Source organism: Harmonia axyridis, chromosome 6 (genome assembly GCF_914767665.1).
Source record: "Harmonia axyridis chromosome 6, icHarAxyr1.1, whole genome shotgun sequence".
NCBI lineage: Eukaryota > Metazoa > Arthropoda > Insecta > Coleoptera > Coccinellidae > Harmonia > Harmonia axyridis.
The window spans coordinates 10,395,068-10,418,797 of record NC_059506.1 but is presented as its reverse complement, the minus strand read 5'-3'; the positions used below and the strand labels follow the sequence as shown (position 1 = coordinate 10,418,797).

Sequence of the window (23,730 nt, the reverse complement as noted above, 5' to 3'; positions counted from 1 at the left end):
TATCAGTCGGGCTTCCGTCGGGGACACAGCACAACTACTGCTCTCACTAAAGTTATCAGTGACATCGGTGAAGCTATGGATAAGAGGCAGCTCACAGTGTTGGTGCTTCTGGACTTTAGTAAAGCCTTTGATACTATCGACTTAGACATATTGATAGCTAGGTTGCGAATATTAGGCTTCTCTTCGAATACCAGAAGGTTTTTCGAGTCATATCTCAAGGGGAGAAAGATCAAGGTAGACACTGCTCAGGGGGCCTCTGCCTGGATGGATGTGTCGACGGGAGTACCACAGGGAAGCGTTTTGGGGCCGCTCCTCTTTTCCATTTACATACAAACCCTGCTCGATCGCACCAGTTGTAGGTACCATCTTTTTGCTGATGACTTGCAAATTTATGTACACACCTCACCGGAGCAATTTGCAGAAGACGTTAATAAACTCAACTTTGACCTGGCTCTGATATCTAAGAAAGCCTCAAGTATGGGTCTAGTTCTTAATACCTTAAAAACTCAGTGTATAATTATTGGCACACGCAGAACGTTGAGCGGACTCGATGGAAGGTGCTGTGAGATTGAGTTAAATGGTAGTAAAATACCTTATTCGAAAACAGTCAAAAATCTTGGTATAATCATGGATGAAACCTTATCATGGGATAATCAAATTGCTGCGATAAATAAAAGGTTTTACTACTCTCTACATCAGCTACGCTTATTTAAGAACTTCCTTCCATTTCAGACAAGGAAAACACTCTTTTTTTCATTGTTACTTCCAATTATCGATTATGCGGATGTCTCATACATTGGACTGACTTCGGAGCAGCTGAACAAGCTTGATCGTTTGCAGAACACCGGCATAAAATTCATATACAACTTAAAGAAATATGATCATGTGTCAGTATTTCGACAGAACCTCAACTTGTTGTCAATTAAAAAACGTCGTTCCTGGCGTCTGCTATCACTGGGGTTCAGGGTCATCTCGGCACAGTCACCAGCATATCTATATGAAGGTCTCCAGAAACTTGGTGGTGAGCATCATCATACGAGGGCCCATTCAAACTTTACACTGAGAATACCTGCACACACGACTAACTTCGCAAACAATAGCTTTTTCTTGAGGTTTTCCCAATTTTGGAACCGCCTCCCTAACAGTATCAAAGGTCGTCCTTCTTTGTCATCTTTCAGAGTTGCCGTCAGAAAGCACTTGCTCACCGCCGAACTTTGAGTTATGTGAGTTTCGTAGGTTCATTTTTGTCTTCATTTTTCCCCCTATCCATACATCCCCCCATATATTCCATCCATCCCAATTCCTTAACCATGAGCGATTCAGTAGTCTGGCATTTGTTTTTTTGTATTTTGCCTTAAAGCATGTTAATTTAATTTTATTTATTTTCAACATTGTGAGGTTGGCAGGAAGATATCGCTTTAGCGATATGCCCACCTTTTGCACTCATTGTACAAGTCATGTAAATACCACATAATTCAGGCAATAAAGAGTTATTATTAAAAAATTATAAAAGTGAAGATATTTGGGTAGGCAACCCAAAATACATATTGGAGAATTGTGAGTAATATACAATTCTCCAACAATCGGATCACCCTGTACGTGAATATTTTGTTGTTATATAATTTTCATGATCGAAAAAGAATACTAGTGCTCAAACTGGATAATGAAAAAAACAAAAAAATAAATTGAAAATATTGGAACTCTGAAACAGAATTTTCAGTTCTGGAATTGTTGAAAATCGTATCTCTTCATTTCGATACATTTTCGAGCACGTTGGTATTGTTTTTTTTTACAGATTTCGCTTTCGTATTCGATTGAGATTTTATAATATCACAAACTTCAATAATTCTTTGTAGCAGTTGATATGTACCGCAAAGATCTCTTGTTTTCAGCTCTCCTCATAAAAATGATCCAATTGTGTCAGCTCAGGGGATCGAGGAGGCGAAGAAACATGTCCACCTCTGCCAATCCATCTGTTTTCAAAAGTTTTAGTCAAATATTCGCGCACTTTTCTTGAATAGTGCACAGGAGCTCCATGTTTTCTAACAAACCAAGCAAAGTATTTTTCAAAAAATTCTTATAAATTTCTCCTGTCAACCTATTCTCAAAAATATGAGAGCCAATCAAACGATTGTTGAAGATACCGCACCAAAAATTTATAGAGAATCTCGGGAATTTTTTTTATTTACTTATGGATCTTGGAATATCCTGAGCCCATACGTAAAGTATGAAAATAGAATAAGTAGAAATAATATTCCAGTGACCACAGATCCAACCTTGAAGAATGAATAAGTTCAAGCAATATTGTCACAAATTGTATTTATTTCCCTGATTTCTTGTTTCAGAAAGTAATAATTGCTAGCTCAGTACCTAGTTACACCAAGCAATGTTCATTTAAATAGCCTTCACAATTTCACAGGAATAAAAGACCGAGGATATACTGATGAAATTAGTGAAACACAAATTTTAACATATCAAAGAATGTGTATATTTTGATCTTAACATGATACACAACAATGCAAATGGACGGAAGAAATTCGAGCATTCATAGTACAAGTTATTTTAATTGATAAAAAATTACGATATAAGCAGTATACAATACCCTCTCAAAATTATTCTATATCTAATACCTTTAGTCACACAGTGTTATACAAAGAAGGCACAAACCACTCTGTGTATAATTCTAGTATAGATACAGGCGGATTTTACATCTAAAAAGGAATAAGACAAAAACGTTTTTAGTTCACTGTTGGATATTTGAATATTTTATTCAATATTTTCCATGAAAATTAATAATTTAAAATAAAATACACTTTCATCTCGGTTAATGAAATTGTGATTACAACATTTTTTCTTGAATCATTTTTTTGTTGGATATATGAAATGATATACTTAGGTCAGTTGAAGTCATCGAATTAAATGCGATGCTCAATAGGTACTTTGATTTTGTAAATGAGAAACATCAGAATATTCAGAACCTTGAACAGAATTATTGAGTAAACATACCCGTTGTATAAATATAAAGTATAATTTTAACTCTGAAAGAAATTTCTAAAAAACACTCTCAGAAGATTAAAGATATATTATTATGAATTTTATTGGCAACGAATGAAAGAACTGACGACAAGATAAAATTATAAACCTCAAAATATCGAACATAAACGTTATAATACGAACGTGAGTTTAAACGTCTGTGAGATAAAGATAAGAAAATAGTTTTATGGCAAGCAGACTCTGGAAAAAGTACCTTCCCGGGCGGGATTCGAACCCGCAACCTCCGAATCACCATTCCGTCGCTCTACCAACTGAGCTAACGAGGAGATTGAAGATTCTCCCCAACGAGGAACCACTAATGCCAGAATTGAGTGTTAGTATGAAATATCTTTACGAAACTGTAAACAATTTGCAAGGATTGTGAAGTTTTTAGATGTCAGTATTCAATTAAATAATGTCAGTGATCGTCCTAATTCCATTTTACCATTCATCTAGCGTCGTCGAATTATTTCGACTTCAGCTTATTTTCAGGTATCTGAAACCTCCGACCAACCGGACAGATTGAGCCGAATAGTAATAATACGAAAGTGAGTTTAACGTCTGTGAGATAAATATAAGAAAATAGTTTTATGGCAAGCAGACAAGGAGGTTGCGGGTTCGAATCCCGCCCGGGGAGGTACTTTTTCCAGAGTTGAAAATTTGTCTGCTTGCCATAAAACTATTTTCTTATATTTATCTCACAGACGTTAAACTCACTTTCGTATTATTACTATTTGGCTCAATCTATCCGGTTGGTCGGAGGTTTCAGATACCTGAAAATAAGCTGAAGTCGAAATGATTCGACGACGCTAGATGAATGGTAAAATGGAAATAGGACGATCACTGACAATATTTAATTGAATACTGACATCTAAAAACTTCACAATCCTTGCGAATTGTTTACAGTTTCGTAAAGATATTTCATACTAACACTCAATTCTGGGATTAGTGGTTCCTCGTTGCGGAGAATCTTCAATCTCCTCGTTAGCTCAGTTGGTAGAGCGACGGACTGGTGATTCGGAGGTTGCGGGTTCGAATCCCGCCCGGGGAGGTTCTTTGTCCAGAGTTGAATATTTGTCTGCTTGCCATAAAACCATTTTCTTATATAAAAGTTATAATTATTCAGTCAAAAAAAGATCAACTTCATGGTAACTTGAGAAATATCGAGAGAGCATTTTGAAAAACTCTTACCGCATTCAGTCAAGAAGCCATAATACTATTAAATATATTTGGAGAGAAAGAGTTTTTGTGAGGAGAAGGTTTCATAATATAAATTGTTTCTTGTTTAATATTATTCATCTGAAACCTGAAGAAGAATACGAATAGAAATAATATTTCAAATCAAAGCTGGCATTTTATGATATAAGGATACATGAAATTGAAAAAAAAAACACTTTTTGTGATGTTCAACGTTTTGCGAATTGTATTTTAGCATCATCAGGACATTGAAAAAATATAGTGAATCAGAAGAATAGAAACAAAAATATATCAGAACTAAATTATAAAATACAAATTACTCAACATAAAAATTACTAAAACTGTCTAATATAAAGACGCCTAAACATGTATTCACAGTTGATAAACAAGAATAAAATTTGCAGAATACATGGTCATCACAAAAACTGTTTTTTTCATTTTACGTTCCCCCAACCTATAAGATTCGAACTCGATTCAAAATGCTATTTGTCTTACGTAGTCATCACCACGTTTCAGATAGTAATAATAATAAATGAGTTTAATCAAATACAATAAATACAATTTAAAATTAAACTCAGATGCAGAAAGTTAAACATGAACCAATTTTTATTAATTCTTTTTATCATTATATTTTTCTTCATAAAAACTGGCCAAATGAATGAACAATGACAATGAACAATTATCTCGTTTCATGTTTTGACACTTCTTGTGCCATCTTAATGTCGATTATTTATTAACGAGAATTTTTTTCATTTTATGCATTGAATTCTAGAAAAAATTTAAATATATGAATCTACTCGTTATCTTTACTTTCGAAATAGGATTTAATAAAGAAAACCATAATGAAATCCACAAAAGATTAATTTCAGAAAATTGATATGTCAGACATGTTACTTACGCTTATAAACAATTTTGTCTTATTCTAATGATTAGAATATGTATAAATATCTGCTCTACATTCTATAGTTCAAGTTTTTCAAATACCTTTGCCTAAACATTCGATTCTATTCGAGTCACTCAAAATGAATGTTGTAACCGTATAGAACAAATTAGGTACTAACATCATTTTTCTTCATTCTGAGCATCTCCAATCTATAGATTGATAAGTACTGGATTGTATTGAAAATATTATATATAACAATTATTTTAATTACGACAGGCACTGAAAGGTTTGTGGTACTTTGTCACTTTTGATACAATAAGAAAAATTCTCAGGACAGTCGAAAATATATCACGAAATATTCATCTCACCAATTTCGGACTCAAGTCTAATGAATGTCGATAACGAGCTAAAAACCAGGATGAAAGTTCTAGCTTTTCGTTTTTTTTTAAATTTATGATTTCTCAGATCAGTTAGCTTTTGCGCACTACGCAGGTTAAGGCGGCCACTCACGATGCGCCCATGTTCAAGCGTTCGGATAATTTTACAGTTGGGCAGCTCGGCACACGACCGCACGACTGTAAATCAGAGAATGAACTTTACTGCCCGTCTGGAATCTCTTGAACGCCTGCTACCAAACGCTCGAAAAAACGCTTCGTGAGTGGCGGGCATTACATGTTCAATGCGAAATCCGAAGCATTGAGCTGCGAGATGGGCAATATTTATAAAGAAACTGGAATCGGCTACTTCCAAGAAATACCGAAAGATTCTCACCTATTCTTTTATCATAATGTCAATAAATCGAATTTAGATTAATACAAATATTTTAAGAAAGTTTTTTTATATCATTTGTGTGATATATTGCGCATCCCCTCTCAAGTGAATTGGAGTAAGGGAAATACACATGATATATTTTATGTTTCAATAAAGCAGTTCGAGTATGACTTCTAATGGTATCATTACCCAGTTTCCCGGGTTTCCCCAATAGCAAAATAAGTAAAGAAATTACATTTGACGAGGAGAAAATCAAAATTGAAATTGTTTGGAAAATATAATTTCTTCATACTGATTGAGTGAAGTGATGGTAAATTGTTTTCAACGTTTCATCGGAAAAAGTACACTATGACGGAAAACGTGGTTACCAACATGTTCACAGCGAACTTAATGGGTCAACTACGGGAATTTCAACTGAATATTTCAGATTGGAACATATACAAAGCCCGATGGAAGAATTATTTTAATGCAAATGATGTGACCGATGAAATCAAGAAGAAATCGATATTATTGAATATGCTAGATGAAGGAACGTATAAACTAGTGTTCAACATGTGTAGCCCACATCTGCCTGAAACTAAATCATTTACGGAGCTCGTTACTGGGATGGACAAATATTTTACATCGCAGAAGTCAGTTTTAGCGAAAAGATTAAAATTTTATAACAGCATGAAAAACGCTGGTGAATCAATTAAAGAATGGTCCGCTAGAGTGAGAAGTTTGGCAGTACTCACAGAACAAGGACGCCACCAAATCAGAAGAGGATGGACCGATCACAGAGTTGTAATTGTTGTGGAAGAAGCGGTCATACAAAAGATAAGTGCTATTTTAAGTCTTATATATGAAGAATTTGTAAAAAGCAGGCCATTTGGCCAAAATTTGTGCAAAAAACGTTCGACAGAGTTTTCTGGTTGATAATTTCGTTTCAGAAACTAAATTGAATAGAGAAAATTTTGATGATCGTTGCTATTATTCAGTTATGAATAATAATAGAAATAACGAGGCTTTTTGGATTGAAGTTGAGGTAGAAAATGTAGAATTGAAGTTTCAAATAGATTCGGGTGCTAGCATATCTGCTATTTTCGATGAAACCTATAAAGAAAAATTCAGTAAATTAAAATTGAAACCTTGTAATGAATACTTTTATTTTTATCATGGTTCTAAAATAAAGCTAGTTGGAATTTTAGAGGTCAAGGTCAAGTATAAGAATTTACAGCGAAAACTCGAATTAAATGTTTAAGAAAAGGGGGGTCCTCCAATAGTAGGAAGATATTTTTTGAATATGTATAGCATTAACTTCGGAGAAGTGAATTATGTAAATTGTAAAAATTTAGCCTTAGATAATATTTTGTCTGAATTGAGAGATGTTTTTGGAAAAGAATTGAAAAATGAAAATGTTACGCCTAAGTTCATTAGAGCTAGACCTGTACCGTTTGCTAGTCGTTGAAGTGTTGAGGATGAAATTGATAGATTTTGTTCTTTAGGTATTCTGGCACCAGTAGAGTACAGCAGTTGGGCGACACTGGTGGTACCTGTTTTTAAAAATAATGGTTCAGTAAGATTGTGTGGAGATTATAGAATCACCGTAAACCCTCATATCGAAGAGGATCAATATCCAATTCCTAGGATTGATGAATTATTTTGTAAGCTACAGGGGGGTGAATATTTCACCAAACTTAATTTATCAGAGGCTTATCAGCAAATTTGCCTTGATGAAAAGTCACAAGTTTCAACACATGAAGGTTTATTTAGATATGTTAGATTATGTTTCGGTATATCATCTGCACCTGCAAAATTTCAAAAAATTATGGAATCGGTGTTGGGAGGTATTGAAGGCGTGGTTGTTTTTCTTGACGATATTTTGATAACTGGTAAAAGTGAGGAAGAACATTTAGAAAGATTAAGGCTAGTTTTAAAGAAACTGAGAGATTCAGGGTTTAAACTTTCTCTAGAAAAATGCAATTTCTTTCAGAAAAAGTTAATTACCTTGGTTATATTATCAATAAAGAAGGTTTGCACACGAGTAAAGAAAAAACTTTAGCTATAGAAAAAGCTCCGAGACCGACAAATGTACTAGTTTGAAATCATTTTTGGGTACAGTAAATTACTATGCTAAATGTAAATGGTTAGAAGTATATATTACTTCAACAACTTCATCGTATTACGATGAGAGTATTACGCTATACATTCGCAAGATTCGGACTTCCTAAAGTAGTAGTGTCGGATGATGGTTAAGGTTTTGTTTCGGAAGAATTCAAAGATATTTTGAGTCGAAACGGAATCAGACAGATAACCTCTCCTCCATATCATCCCAGTTCGAACGGTGCCGCTGAAAATAGTGTCAAAACTATTAAAATAGCTTTAAAGAAAAAACTTTATCGAAACATTTCGACAGAGACAGAAACTATTCTTTGTAGATTTTTACTAGATTACAGAAATACACCACACAGTACCACCGGCGTCACTCCAGCTAAACCAATGTTTGGTAGAAATTTGAGAAATAGATTTGATCTTTTGTTAGCTAATAGTGAAATTAAAGATGAAAATTTCGATAGGAGGGTAGATAGAGAGCAAGCCAACCAAAGGTTAATCTATGTGGGTAATAAAGGAGTTAGTTTCAATATAGGAGATGAATTTGATGTAAAACAGGGATAGGCATCAGGTTAATTGGATCAAAGGAAAAATAGAAAGATGTACCTTTCTGGTGGAAATTTCAGGCGTGAATGAAATTTGGAAACGTCATGCCAACCAGATCAAAAGGAAGGCTTCCTGAGATTGATTATACAACCAATCCTGAAATTTCAAAACGAAAAGAAAAGTGAACCAGGAAGTTGCTGTAGAACAACAAACAATTGATGATAATGATGAATCTAAAATTGTAATAAATACCAGAATATTGAGGAGAAATGTTAAACCTCCCGATAGATTGGTTTATACTTAATTGTTTTTATTCAATATATATTTCATATTGATTAGAATGCATAATAGTTTAGATAGTTTTGGATGTATATAATATGTAAATTATAGGGGGAGAAATGTGATATATTGCGCATCCCCTCTCAAGTTAATTAAAGTAAGAGGAATACCCATGATATATTTTATGTTTCAATAAATCAGTTCGAGTATGACTTCTAATGGTACCATTACCCAGTTTTCCCAATAGCAAAATAAGTGAAGACATTACAATTTGATTCAATTATTTAATGTTCTCATTAGATAAAAGTGTTGTGTTACTCAATTTTGATATTTTTTTCAATAAAGTATCCTTGAATTACTGATGAAACAAAATTGTATCGAAATGAGCCTCATTACAACTAGAGTACTAATGATAAGCTAGCTTTGGCGGAACCTTCGTACCTTCAGCCGAATGAATCGTCGAATATTCGGTAATCGGCCAATAACGAGGCATCCCTAGCTCAAAATGATAGTTAATTTCGACACGTCTTGTATTGAAAAAAAAATGATTAATTCAGAGTAACTAGTGAAGTTTCATGTACATAAATTTGGTTCTTGTCGAGAAATCAATTTCTTGTTTTTTGTATTATCGACATTGTTTCATTAGTTGATCCGAAAATATCAGAACGTCGCTTCCGATAAAGAACTATTATTCAACACTTGCATTAACCTATTCCGAAAGTGATTCAAGTATTTACAAAGAATCTAGAAGAGAATCCAACATTTCCAGCTGACAGTCCTCCCATCCGTTGATATTCATCAGCAGTCCGGATAGCACATCCTCCGCAACAGACTGATTCACGGGTTCCGTAATGACGCTCTGGTTGGGCATAGATAATGGTATAAACACTTTTTCCTGATCGTTTTTACTCATCACCTTTTTGCCATCGTTCTTATCCTTTCTCTTCAGGCAACTATCTTCGGAATTTTCGATGTCCGTTTCGCCGCAGATCGATATGTTGGAGAGGATGTTATGTTTCCGCTCACCCGTATTTTGGTATGGTCTATATCTCTTGGTTTTCTTCACGGGTTTCGGTATGTTTTGATGTCTGTTTCTCGGTGCTCTCACGGTGAGACTTGACCTTCGCTTCGCTCTTCTGGATTCTTCCAGGCGTTCCAAGTCGAGTTTCCAGAACCCGCCTTTTCCAGGTTCATCTTTTGATCGTGCTACTTTCATGAAACATTTGTTGAGCGATAGGTTGTGTCGGATAGAGTTCTGAAATGAAATCATGAAATTACTACTCTTTCTATATGCGTAAGTGAGTACAAATAGTATATTGTGCAACAAGTGGGGAAAGTCCAACTTTTTTCGCGAGTGTGGTAGTTTGTGGCACGAGCCTGAAAGTAGAGTGCCGCAAACACACGAGCGAGAAAAGGACTTTCACATGTTGCACACCATACTTTCTCTAAAACTGCCCAAATTTCAATAATTCAAGTAATGGACTTGATTCAAATCAAAATGGCCTTCGTTAACAGTATGTGCTTATTTATTGCGTTTCCATAGAAACGACTCAAAAACTCAATTTCGTTATTATGTTGTTTCCATCCGTTTTCAACTTTTCTCAACCCTTGCGAATTATGTATTTAGTTCGTAAGGCGTACAACACTCAATCCTGGGATTAGTGGTTCCTCGTCGCGGAAAATCTACAATCGCCTCGATAGCTCAGTGGCTAGAGCAACGAACTAGTGATTCGGAGGTTGCGGGTGCGAGTCCCGCTCGGGGAGGTACTTCTTCCAGAATTGCAAAGTTGTCTGAATGCCGTGAAATTAATTTAATACATAATATTTATATCTCTGAGCTAGATTTAAAGCTTATTGATTGTCCTGATCATTTATAACTACAGGGAATTTGAATGAACACCATTGGTCTCACAATTGTTAGGGTCAGTTCAGATCAGGGCGTAAACATGCGATCCACAAACCGCGCGACTAAAGATATAGAGGAGTCACATACAAATGTTCATATGGTCGCGCGTATGACTCCTCTGTATTTCCAGTAGCGCGGTTGTGGATCGCTCGTTTACGCATCTGAACTTATCTTTAATATATATTGTCCTCCATATGTCAACCCATCTGTAGCGTTTTGGAATTCCCTGATTGACAATATTTCTGAACCTATCTCATTTGTGGTGATTTGAACGCTCAAAATACCATTTCGGGCTCTGACGCGGAGAATTTTATTGGGAAAATACTGCATGAACTTCTTCTTTCAGGTGATTTCTGCATATTAATTGATTACTTCTTCCACTAACTGCAGTTCTCCTGATATTATTTTGTGCTCCAGTGATCTAAGGATCAGTTCAACATGGAAGTTATTTTCTGACCCGAGTTTCAATGAAAACTTACCCATTTTAACATCCCCGAATCTCTCCTCTAACCTATTAAACATTTGGCCCCCCATTTCTCCACTTGTTAATTCAATGCAGTCGGAGATGATAGGTTGAAATATCACTAATATATCGGTTTCAGTGTACAGGAACGAAATCCCAAAATTCTGGAAGATTTGACTTCTCTCATCATTTCAGCTGCAGAAGCCTCTATCCCAATGAAAAAACCCCCTCGGCCAACTCCCTATAGGGAACACTGGTAGACTGATGATCTTTCTGAATCGATTGAAAACCATTCGGAGGCCTTCCGGAATTATTTTCAAAACCCTTCAATGGATAATTTTCTCCACGCGAAAAACATCTAAGTTGCTGTTCGCCAAATTAAAATATATTCCTTCAGAGAATTTTAGGAAGGTTTATCTACCCGCAATGCTAAGAAACTGTGGTCTGACATAGGTGAATTCAAATTTGGCTGTAAGCCACCATCATCTAGAGTAACCTCTCCAGCATGCGGTCAGAGAATACTCGACCGACTCTACTCCTTGCAGAGTACAGTTACCCCCCCAGGTTATTGTTCCGTAAAACTACTCTCCTTCACCATTTCCAAAAATCACTCTTGGTTTTGTCAATCAGGTATAAGAAGGAATCATGCCCAGGAAAAGATGAAATAACATATAGTATGCTGAACAATTTGCCAATTCAGGCTAAGGTATTGATGACAAGAATATTCAATGATTTATTTATCACCCCTAACATCCCTCTATGACTGAAAGACACTATTGTTATTTCTATTCGCAAGCCAAATGAGCCACCAGACGATCCTATGAACTATCGTCCAATAGCGTATCCTGAAGGTCTTTGATTCCCTTATAGCGACTAGACTGGAGAGAATATATCAACAATCTGTGACTCCAGGAATTGCAGTTTGGCTTCCTCAAAGGTGGGTCAGTGAATGATGACCTTTTTTTTCAGTACAACTTTATATTCTTCATTCTCAAATGGTGAATTTGCTATTGCAGTATTCCTGAATATCAAACAAGCATATGACTTTATTCAGTACGGTCTCCTTGAACAGAGTCTGTTGAATATCAATGACCCACAACATATCATTGAACTGTTGAGCGCTTTGTCAGTACAGAGGAACATTTACCTTATAAATCCATATAATAAAGAACTTAAAGGACCTGAAAAAACTCTCAATTGATCTTCAGGGATCCATTGGATCTCTCCGGGATCTCCAAAAAACCCTATTTTGTTCTATGTTTTCGTCAGAGATGTTCAGGACTTCATTGATATTCCTGGTGTTGTCACCCTCGAATATGCAGATGCAATACAACAGGGGCTTCTTTTGAGGAAGCATTTGATAAAATATTCAGAGTTTCTATAGAAAGATGGGCAAATTCCAAATCTTTTCAGATTTCTCCTGAGAAATCTTCAGCTCTCTGTTCGCGCTTTTTTGGAACAGTAATAGTAATTGCTGAGCAATTATATGGAAACAGATGTTCAAACGTAAAAAAGTTTTGTAAATATAGATGAATTATCAAGTATAAATTTCTTCAATTTTTTGTCATTAATTTTTTAGTTATTAATCTGAAGAGATCTCATGTCAACAGGCAGGATGTTGTACAGGGTGGGCAATTTTCGATGTTTTAGCACTACAACTTTTAAACCAGAGGAGATAGATTCTGATACCCTATTCTTGGCAAGGGTAGTATTCATTTTTGGCCACGTTTTCGAGTTATAAGCGAAAATTTGAAAAATATCGATATCGAAAAACATTTAATTGAATGTTCCAAAGGAATGAGTTTTAATGAGAACGGATGTATAAGAAGAATATTTTCATAGGTCTCCAGAATGAACACGCACAAGTACCAATTCATTTTAAATAGCATATGAAAAAACGCATATATGATTGAACTCAACAATTTAATCACGAAGGGAACAAACAAGAAATATTATTTAATCTAATAATGACAACAATTGCACAATGCACAGTCGACACATCTTCTCGATATTTAGTACCGAACTCAATAGATGAATATTTGAAACTGTGTTCAAGTAACCTAGGAAATTTTCTTCGAGTTCATTTATATATTCGAAACTATTGTTATAAAATATATCTAGATCCGAATTTTGTAGAAATTAGTAAAAAGCATAGAAATAATCAGATTGACGGAAGGACACTGCCCATATTATAGAAAGCTCAATTATTCTATGCTCATCAACAGTTGAAACCATAGAAATATTGAGACTCTAATGGCCAGTGGCACCATTTTAATCAAGGTTTAGGCAAATGGTGCAACTGGCCATTAGGTAAAAAAAGGTTTTTGAGCATTTTCTATTATTTATATTAATACAAACCATACGAGGTTAATATTCTTAAAATCAGAAAAAAATTAAGCTCCCTTTTGAAAAAACATAACTTTGGGTCATGGCTTCGTAAATGAAGACCCTTTTGAAAAGACAAGCACACCACTGGATTCTACGTGAAAAAGTGCCTGTATAATGTTCTAATTTCGGAGCTCTATCATCAGTATTAGCGGAGATATAAATGTTTTTCGATATCGCCATTTTCGCTTATAACTCGAAAACAGAAGAAGGTGGCCTAAAATGAATACTACCCTTGCCAGTTTCTCAAAAAAAGAGGCCGAGGATAGGGAATCACATTTTGTCTATCTCCTCTGGTTTGAAAGTTGTAGTGCTAAATCATCGAAATTTGCCAACCCTGTACATTGTCGGCAACAAGTAAAGCAAGAACCTCTGATTCGCATTTCTATTGAAAAGTGGTATTATATAATTCGTTTCCTCTGGTTTTATAATCGTGGGTTACCGATAGAAATATATGGTTTATCTTTGGAAGGTATATTAAGCAGGACAGACAATATAGGTTGCGCAGATTCAATAGATGGTTACAGTCATATAGGTCTTTGGTTGGAAAAAGCCTGGGTTTTCTAAGTATTATCTTGATAACTGTATTCTTAAAATATGAAAATTCCTATCATAAGCTCCACCCCGTACGATAATAGAATTGACTCAACAAGAGAAGTATGTATATAAAATGAGCAAGATGTTTTTATTGAGGATTTCTCTAAGTAGATAAAATGTGCAGAACAACTTTCTTATTTTTCCGCCCATGAAAATGTAGGGAATCTATCGATTCCCTCGAAAATATTCCGTCCGAGAACGAAAATCCTAAAACAGAAGAACTCGGTGTAAAAACTTGGAATGATCAAAGCCACACCCCTTAGGGATCCGTAGAAAGGCGTTGCGAACGGTCGAATGGAAAACAGCCTGAATGCCCATAAAACTCGGCATTTCAGGGCGAATAATTCAATTGAGTTGAGACCAGACTACGAGAAACTACATCTACCACATATGTGCAACTTGCACCGACAACAAGAAGATTATAGATTTTCACATCTGTTCACGACCGTCGAAAAACTACCTGGGACCAAGTCGCAACGACCCAAGTGTCCAGCGACCCTAAGAATCGATTAGATAAATGATCATCTTCTTCAAACTCTTTTAGTGGGTTGAAATAAATTGAATACGTATTTTTATCCCGTTCTTTTATTTCCCTAAATTCCTTGGCTGTGAACTACTTGATAGTCACTGTATAAGGACCACAACCCACAAAAATAATGTGGTAATTCCACCTCAAATGTTGATCTACGATCACCCCCAAATATTTGACACTTCCGGTTTTCTTTATGTATTCGCAACCACCGCACCTGTCTGATTCCATACAACTCAATGAGTGGATGTTCAATATTTCAGAAATTGGTTGATCGTGGGCTGTTGCAGAAAATGTCATGAAAAATGTTTTTGAAGTATTCAGACTCAGAAGACTCGCATTCAACAACGCGATCATTAGTCTCATGCTCCTACCAGCATCTTCGTAGACCTACTCCCAAGACCGACCTCGAAATATCATAACGGTATCATCCGCATAGGAAAGCACTCGTGAGAAATTGTTTGATGTTTTGTTGTCAGTTTATATTCGTTTTATCATTCCGTTATTTTGCTGTCCAAAATGATTGTCTCTGCCTATTCATTAATCTTGTCTATGTCCATTTTGTTGATTTCACCGTTTTCTCTCAGTCGCAATCTGGTGTCTCCGTAATTATCTCGAATAATTCTCCTTTTGTCTTGTTATAGACAAGACAAAAGGAGAATTATTATTGTCTAAAGTACCATAATATAATATGTTGTGAGTCATCGTCTAGTCCCATGTTGCAAGAGCATTTTCCGTCGGTGTCTGTTAATTTGAATCTCCTGAGGTATGCTTGCAAATTTCCGTGCCCCGTCAGTATTTGTGTTGCTTTAAATGTCACGTTCAATCTGTCTGTTCCAACCTGCCTACAGTGTTTATGTAATTTCCTTCCTGTCTTTTCACTGTCCCATGTCTGTTGCCACTCATCCTTTTTTCCATTAGTTTTTCTGTGCAGTTTTCTAATGTTGTTTGTGTTCGTCCTATTTTCCAAGTGTCTCTGAGATGGATGTGGCTTGTCAATCGTTTTGATCCTCGTGTCTTGTATTGTTTTCTTGTTCTCTGCCCAGTTCTTGTGACAGGCCTTCGCATCCAGCCACCAAGGTGGTATGCCGGCTAATATTTGAAGTGCTGATCTCGGTATTGTCTTATATACCCTATTAACTAATAATAATAGTTGTCTTCGTGCGGCATCCATCTGTTATTTTTCTGGTGCGGCCGTTCCGCATTGACGCCCCAGATTTTCATCACTCTTTCTGTCACTTTTTTTAATTATTTTTTTGTAATGCCATATGTCCTGCTGATCGTTTCAATAAGTTTCAGAAACAGTCTGCTTATTTCAGTATTTCATTTTTCTATCGATCGTTAGTCGTATTTAATTGTGTCTTGGTTATTTAGCGTCTGTTCTCGTATCTTTATTGTTCGTGGTCTTATGTTACGTCTGTCAAATAGAAACATTGTCTCTGTCTTGTTTTCATTGTAGCTTACACCACTTTCGCATTCTCAATGTTTGCAGGCTTTCCAGATGTACCTCCATTTTTTCTATTTCCTTAGTTGAATTTCCTCGAATAATAAGAAGTTCGTCTTCTGCTAAAGCCAAGAATGACTCAAGGTTATCTGTGTAGTCAATGTTTATGTCCCGTCTTCGTGCTTCGTCTCTTCTCAAGCTGTCGTTCGTCTCGTCCATCATCTTAAACCAGACCTGCATGACCAAAAGCCATAGGGTCGGTCCGAGACTCGAACCCTACAGACACCCTTTTGTCATAGTCTTCGTCACTGGTTCACTTGTTATTGCTTGTCTGTCATGAATTCCTCGCAAAGTCAGAGGAGCACCTTCGGCACCTCTGCATTTTCCATTTGTGCCTCAACATATGGTGTCCATGAGCTATTGAAGGCGTTCCGTAGGTCCAGTGCTTGTTGTCGTCTTTGTTTGTCCGTATTTTCTGTATAAATTTATCTATCGCTTCTATTGTCGATATTCCTTTTCTAAATCCGATATTGGTCCAGTAATCAAGAGAAATAAGTTTTCAATTGATATTAGAAGAGACCCGCGCACGTTATCAAAACGAAAAACAGCAAAATGGATGACTGCAACAACTTCGCTCAGCAAATATGCAAGTTCAACGGCGATAACTATCATCATGTGTGCTCTTCGAGCCACTTCACTTGGCCACTCGAAATTGCCATAGGAACAGAAGGGATTCCTAAGACAGATGTTGATAAAATCAACAAATAGAATCAGAAGGACGACGCCTCCATGTGCATGATAACGAGTGCCATGGAACTTTCCCAAATTTGTTTCATCGAGAATTGCACCACATCTAAAGATTTATTAGACAAACTTGATTCTATTCCGAATATAACAAATTGTTGGTACATGAAAAGTTATATCAGTGTCATGGAACCAACTGAAAATATCGCACAGTTCATTGCGAAAGTAGAAAGCTTGGCACAACATATTGAGTATTCAGGAGATGCCATTAGTGACTCAGCCCAAATCACTAAAATCCTCAGTGAACTTTGGAACTTTCAGACAGGCATGGCTTTCTCCAGATGAATCAAAACAGACGGTAAGGCATCTTACAGCAAGATTAATAATAATAATAACTACTTTATTTCCCAAATTATCACATTAACATGACAAAGTTACGAAAATGGTCAAAATACAAAAATAACCTCTATATATATAAGCATATTGAAGAATCAAAGACACTGACACAAGAGGCATAACTAAATATTCACAAATTGCAAAAACTTAAAAATAAATTCATAAAAAATGCAACGACTAACAAAAGTTTATCTATTTCAAAAATATTAATTGATGAAGAGGCTAATATTTTCCAGACAGAAGTTCAACAACTGCGCTTGTTAGTATGAATACAAGTGAGGAGAAACCTTACGAAGAACTCCAAAGTTAGATGCCACAATTGCAACAAACCTGGTCACCTCGCAAGAGACTGCCGGTTACCAAATAAATACCCTTGTATTTATTTGGTAACCGGCAGTCCCTTGTTCTAACAAGGGTAATAATGACTCAAATTATCATCAACGTGGAAGTGCCTTTAACATAGAGAATCAGACAATCGATGAAACCCAAGAAGCTCTTTTGGTGGATTCTAGAGAACTGTGCTTCACAGCATATGACCCCCGACAGAGATTTCTTCAAAGCCATAAAAGGAATCGAGGAATTTGTAAAACTAGGTAAAAATGATTAACTCCTAGTGAGGGGGATTGGAACAATCGAAATAGAAAAATGGATTGATGGAAAATGGTATCCTAGTAATTGAAAATGTTTGGTATGTTCCTGGTCTGCGAAGAAACCTATTCTCAGAAGGAGCTGTTTCTAAGAAGGGTTCTTCAATAAATAAGATTGAACATGAGGCTGTACCTAAATATTACGAACACATTTTCTAAAATAGGTATAATTTGAAGAGTTTAGAATTTTGGTAACATCAGAAATATTCAATTAATTTAATATTTTAGCCAGTATTTCAATCGTTTCGGTATAAGCTGAAGTCAAATTGCGTTAGGTAGATGCTTATTTCATATTATCATTTACATTATGAATTTTCTGTTTGATATCTTTAAGGTATTATAATTTTTTTTCTATATTCATGCAAAAAGCAAAACTTTATTGAACTATATTTAGTGGAAAAAGAAGTTCTTTATTGCACTAGTGCAATAAAGTTTTTATTGCACTCATCTGTCATTCTACTTCAACGTGCTGATGGAAATCGTCGACAGTAGCAGAGGGATATACGTAGAGGAATCACATGCAAACAAACTCAGTGTTGCAAAACAAATATTTCAGCCTAAAGGAAATAACGATGTACAGTTACCAAGTACTAGTACGTTTACAGCAGTAACAAATCAAGAAGTGGATTTAAAAAGTACTTCACTACGAAATATTCATATTGAAAATTGCACCAATTGTTCATTCACTTTCAACATTGAGGGTAAAAATAAAGTTTGAGTTGAATTGATCGTAACGTATTAGTTCCTTTTCAATGCAAATCAATATTAATAATAAAGTTTTCAAGTTGCGCTTTTCATTTTCCTACACCTAGTGCCCCACCTCAATAAATCATTTTTTGCTTTTTGCATGAACGTAGAAAAAATGTTGTATGCAACTCGTGCAAAAGTTGTTTATTGCACTCGACGTGTTGTCCAACTCGGCTTAACGGCCTCGTCGAACAATTTCACGTCGAGTGCAATAAACATTCACTGTTTGCACTTGTTGCATAAATACATATTTTATAAGATGCGTTCATTTAGATTTTTTCATGCCGTGAATTTAAAAAAAATGTAGTACCAATCATAGTCACTGGTCCATAGAAATATATAAGCTATTAACAATATCACAGTCATCTTGCTTTGGCCAAAAAAATTCCCCCAAATTCTCTCGAAGAAATTTAACTTGATATTTCATTGTGTCCATTTTGGAGATAATTTTTCCAATGAACCATCTCTTATCATGATAGACAGCGCAAAAATTCCCTTCAGATATTTCTATTTCCTCATTATCAGTATCGAATGAATGCTCAAAGTATGTATATTTTTTCGGTATCCGATTCCGATGATTCAGTATAAATAGTTATCAATAGAATTTCTGGAGAAAAATGTAGATGTACGTTTAATAGTAGCCAGACTAGAAACCGAGGCAGAAACCTACATAGAAGCATAGTATAAGCATTGTTTAAGGAGAAGATAGTTGGTTACTCGCCCTGCAAAGGGCATTGGATGTGCGTATGTGGCAAACTCAGAATTTTTGGGTCCATCCTAATGCGCCCTCTAGGCGGCTATTTCTATAATCATTTGTCGGTAAAGAGGTTTCTACATTGGGTATAAAACTTGACGTGAAGAGTAAAATAATCGGAGCCAAGTAAAGTAGAAACACTTCGATGTTGAATAGACTGAGTACTGAGTTTATGACCCAGGTTTCGAGCTTGGGATTTTATTGCTTTGGTCGTAACGGGGTTTGTTTATGTTATCGGATTTCGCTCATTCTATTGAGGGCTTACATACAGTTAGAAGGCTTCAAAAAGACGGATTTTCAAGAATTTTTTTCGCGCAGACTATTCAATTTATTAATTTGAAAATTGGTGTACATATTATAATAACCTTATATTAACATATTTTTCATTTGTCACAATAATCTTCGCGAATGTTGCTTTCGCCGATCTCCTAGAGCTCCGCAAAAAAAAAACAATTTTGCGGTGATCACGATATCTCTGGACCGGATTATCTGAAATGAAAATCGTGAAGGGAATGTATGATCTGATTTGCGTTTGAAAAGAAATACTGTGATTGGAGAAAAATAAGTACATATAAGATTATTTTTTAGTTTTTCGAAAAGAGAATTTTAAATTTAATTAATTGATTATGTAAAATTGTTATCAGTGAATAGTTTCATGTCAAGGTTATCTACCTCAAATAGGTAACTAAAATATTGGAATACTGCCAAAAGAAAAAGAAAATTTGATTCGAAAAAACTATTCTCTTTTTTGTGAAAATCTCATTTGTTTTGTGATAGGACGTGAATGTTTAATTTATGAATATACATATAAGACTTTTTCAGCTGAATATTTGATTCAAATTATATCGAATTTTGGTTTGCAAAGAGATTTTTCATGAAAAATAAAATTATAAAATTCCATATAAGTTTCCCCTCTCAGATCGGCGTTAAGATTTGAATAATATTCCAGATTCCTCGGAAGGTTTCCAATCAATGAAGTTGAAGTACACCAAGCTATGAAATTTTAACAAGATTTATTTTTCAAATTCTTAGGCCCAGTTTCACCAAATGCTTTAATCTTGACTTGGCTCTTAAGTGAGGCCTTAGATCACGATTAATGTAATGTAGCGTTTCACCACACTCCAAAGCGCCATTTAATCGACCAATCGCGATTTAGCACTAATCGGCCATTTTCGGAGGATTATAACCTTTCAAGTTGAGATTAATAATTATTTATCAGTATGGAACTCTTGTCTATGTAATTATTTTTCCGGAAATTTCTAATTTTTGGGTCAATTTTATCAAAATATGACTAAGTATATGTATAGGCTCAATATTTACCATTTAAAATACACGTAAACTTTGTTTTTGTGTTTTATGAAATTTATTGCAAAGAATAATTTATTGATATGTTTGATTGAAATATTATTTAAGAAGCAGTTAAACTTGTTAATAAAAATAAATAAGTTAATAAAATTACTTATATAGTTTTTTTTCCAGAATGTGTGGTTTTGTGAAATGGGATAATTTCTTTCTAACTTCTGCAAGTTTCCGACATTTCGAAGCACAGCACTCGATATTTTCGGCAAAAATTAACTTTGCCTTTTGTTTACAAGATGACAAATGATTTGAAATGTTATGAGTTATGAATGAATGACACCTGACACCTAGCGTCAATGGTGGTCATCACTGATAATACGATACAGAACACTATATAACTTTTTGTTCACAACGTTGCCAAATGGTTTGACTATTTAATCGCGATTTGGTTAATCGCGATCATCTTCGGACGGGTTGATGCATGGTGAAACAGAAAACACTGTTAAGCCTGCTTTAGTAACAAGCGGAGTTTAATCAATCTGGGATCGAGTGCTGTTTGGTGAAACTGGGCCTTATACAGGATAACAAAAGACGTCAACATTAAAAGTTCTTATAACTAAAGGAACGGAATTTCTTCAATGTAGAAATGGCTGGTAAAACAACGTTTTTCCTACGCAAAAATTTATACGTAGCAGGTCCCTTATAATATATGCTAAGATCCGTTTTATTCTCATCAGTCGTCCACAATTTCCGTTTTTGAGATTTGAATTGCATTGCAACTATAGCTCTTGAAAATTCTGGCAAAAGTGTTGTATATGGCTGCATTTTTCTTGAAACCTGGAGTTTCTTTATTCTTTTTTTAGCTTCAGTCACTTGGGTTTTCAGATTGTTGTTTTTTTTCCTCGATTTTTGTAGTTTTTCTTTCAAAGATTTGATTTCTTCTTCCATACTTTTCTTCCTTTTTCCGTCCTCAAACTCATCAATAGATGGAAGATCTACCAGATCTCCAATGTAAGAGCTATCTGCAGAAACATTATTTGTTTCTGGTGAAGATGAACGGCTTGTTGAAGGAAAACAGAAATCTCTATTTTGGGGGAGGTAAACCTTCGAAGGGTTTGATGTTGTTTTGCGGGAATTTCGGATATTGCTTGTATTGATCTGATTAAAAGTATTTTCAGTTTCTTCAGAATACCTCGAATTTGATCAAAGGGGAAATACATAGTTTTTTTGTATTCGTGTGAAATGAGTTTGTTTTCAATGGCTTATGAGAATGCAGATTAGAATGCTCTCGATTGAGTTCTGGCAAAACGAATTTAATATACAAACAATATTTTTGTAATCGTCTTAAATATGGGTATTTTATTATGTGAATACAACAAAATATTGAAAAAATCCTTCTTTCAAAGAAATTGAAATATCTGATAAAATTGTGGAATAATTTCTTGGGGGGGTATATAATCAGCAAACATTAAACTTTCGATTACTACTTGCTTTGTTTTTTTAATCGGTAAAAGAGGTTATAAGCATTTCGTATCAATGATTTTCTCGTTCAGTGTACACATAACAAATATGGTATACACTGTTGAAAATAATTTCTCGCTCGTTATTTCCAAGTATATCGAGTTTGATTACGGAGCTCCGAATTGAAATTATATAATGAAAATTAATTAATTTGAAATGTAACACCCTACACCATTATATGGTAATTGGGCTTCTTGATAATATATATATAGATATATCAATGATTCATATATGGTTATACAAAAAATAACTCTCGGTTTGTTGGCACCCTCCGCTTCGCGTCGGGAGACAACATAACTTCGTGCTAAAATTTAATACTTATTCCCTTGTATAATACACAATTTTTTTCTGTGACAGGAAAAACGACGATTTTATAGTGAAAGGAATATAACTTTTCACGAAATTTATCCGGCAAAAAAGTGACTACTTTTTTTCCGGATATATAATCTTTACACTCACTTTTTTCCCGGGAAAAAAAGTAATTTCGAGAAAGTTATATTTTGTTACCTGTCAACAGAGATAGAATGTCTAATTTTTTTCCCGTGCCAAATTTTTTTTTTATTTCTGTTTGAAGGTAGGACGACGAAGCTTTTAAAACAATATTATGACCAAAAATACGATTCGAACAATAGCTCTACTCTACCCTTTTTTATGCAGCTAGCCGGCATGCGGCAAGGGTAATAAACATTTATTGCGGCCAAGAGAATTTCTTCCGATGCCTGCTCGACGATAGAAAGATTAATAAAGATTGAACAAGAAACGCACTAGAGACATCTGTTGTTCACCATACCCAAAAATTAATACTCGTCTGAATTTTCAACAATGCAGATAGGCAACCCATCATGTTGGGCCTCTTCCGGAGTGGCGCCCTCTAACGATATTGCCCAATATCCTCCAATGATATTTGAACCGAAGTAACTAACTATCTTCTCCTTAAACAATGGTATAAGGAAAGAAAAGTAAGCCAACCGCCGTTTGACGGCAAGGAAATAGTCACCAGGGGACGCTACTGTAGATGGATTTCGTGACTACCCAAAGTGGAGAAGTAACTCCATAATAGATGGCGCTGAATCATGAGCTATAGATGAAAAAACCTAGAGATATCATTTCATGACGACTGGACCTGATTAGTGATTTCATGATAACTTGTAGCATTGTACTTGTTTATCACGAATACACGCCACTGGCGTAAATGCTTATTACAGAGCAGAAAAAATATCAAAATATAGAAATCTTCTGACCACTCTATTTCAAATATTTTAGTTCTTCAAAATAACACCAATTTTTTCAGAGGGCTCCACTTTACGGACCAATTTTTGACAGTAAAATTCGAGTTAAACATTAGATGGCGCTCAACATCAACAAAATCGAAAAAAGCACTACACTGGCTTACTATCCTTTCCTTACACTATGATAGAAGCTAGAAAGTAACCTATTTCATCCAAATTTTATTCAGCTAATGCTAAATTTTATTCTGAGAAGAGAATCTTATCGGAAT

The 23,730-nt window shown here is 35.2% G+C and overlaps 1 protein-coding gene and 2 non-coding genes across 5 annotated transcripts in view; 1 reads left to right on the top strand and 2 right to left on the bottom strand.

Moving 5' to 3' along the window:
* Positions 1-1,760: 1,760 nt before the first annotated feature.
* The window catches only part of LOC123681932 (meiosis-specific transcription factor mei4-like), a 117,474-nt gene continuing 95,504 nt past the window's right edge, over positions 1,761-23,730 (bottom strand). For all 3 annotated transcript variants that reach the window (XM_045620301.1, XM_045620299.1, XM_045620302.1), the window contains exon 4: positions 1,761-10,055. In XM_045620301.1, the coding sequence (XP_045476257.1) occupies positions 9,534-10,055 (522 nt within the window). In that variant the 3' untranslated portion in view covers positions 1,761-9,533. The remainder of the gene's footprint in view (positions 10,056-23,730) is intronic.
* On the bottom strand, positions 3,248-3,320 carry Trnat-ggu. The gene has a single exon. It is a non-coding gene; the product is annotated as a tRNA-Thr (tRNA).
* On the top strand, positions 4,012-4,084 carry Trnat-ggu. Its single transcript has one exon. It is a non-coding gene; the product is annotated as a tRNA-Thr (tRNA).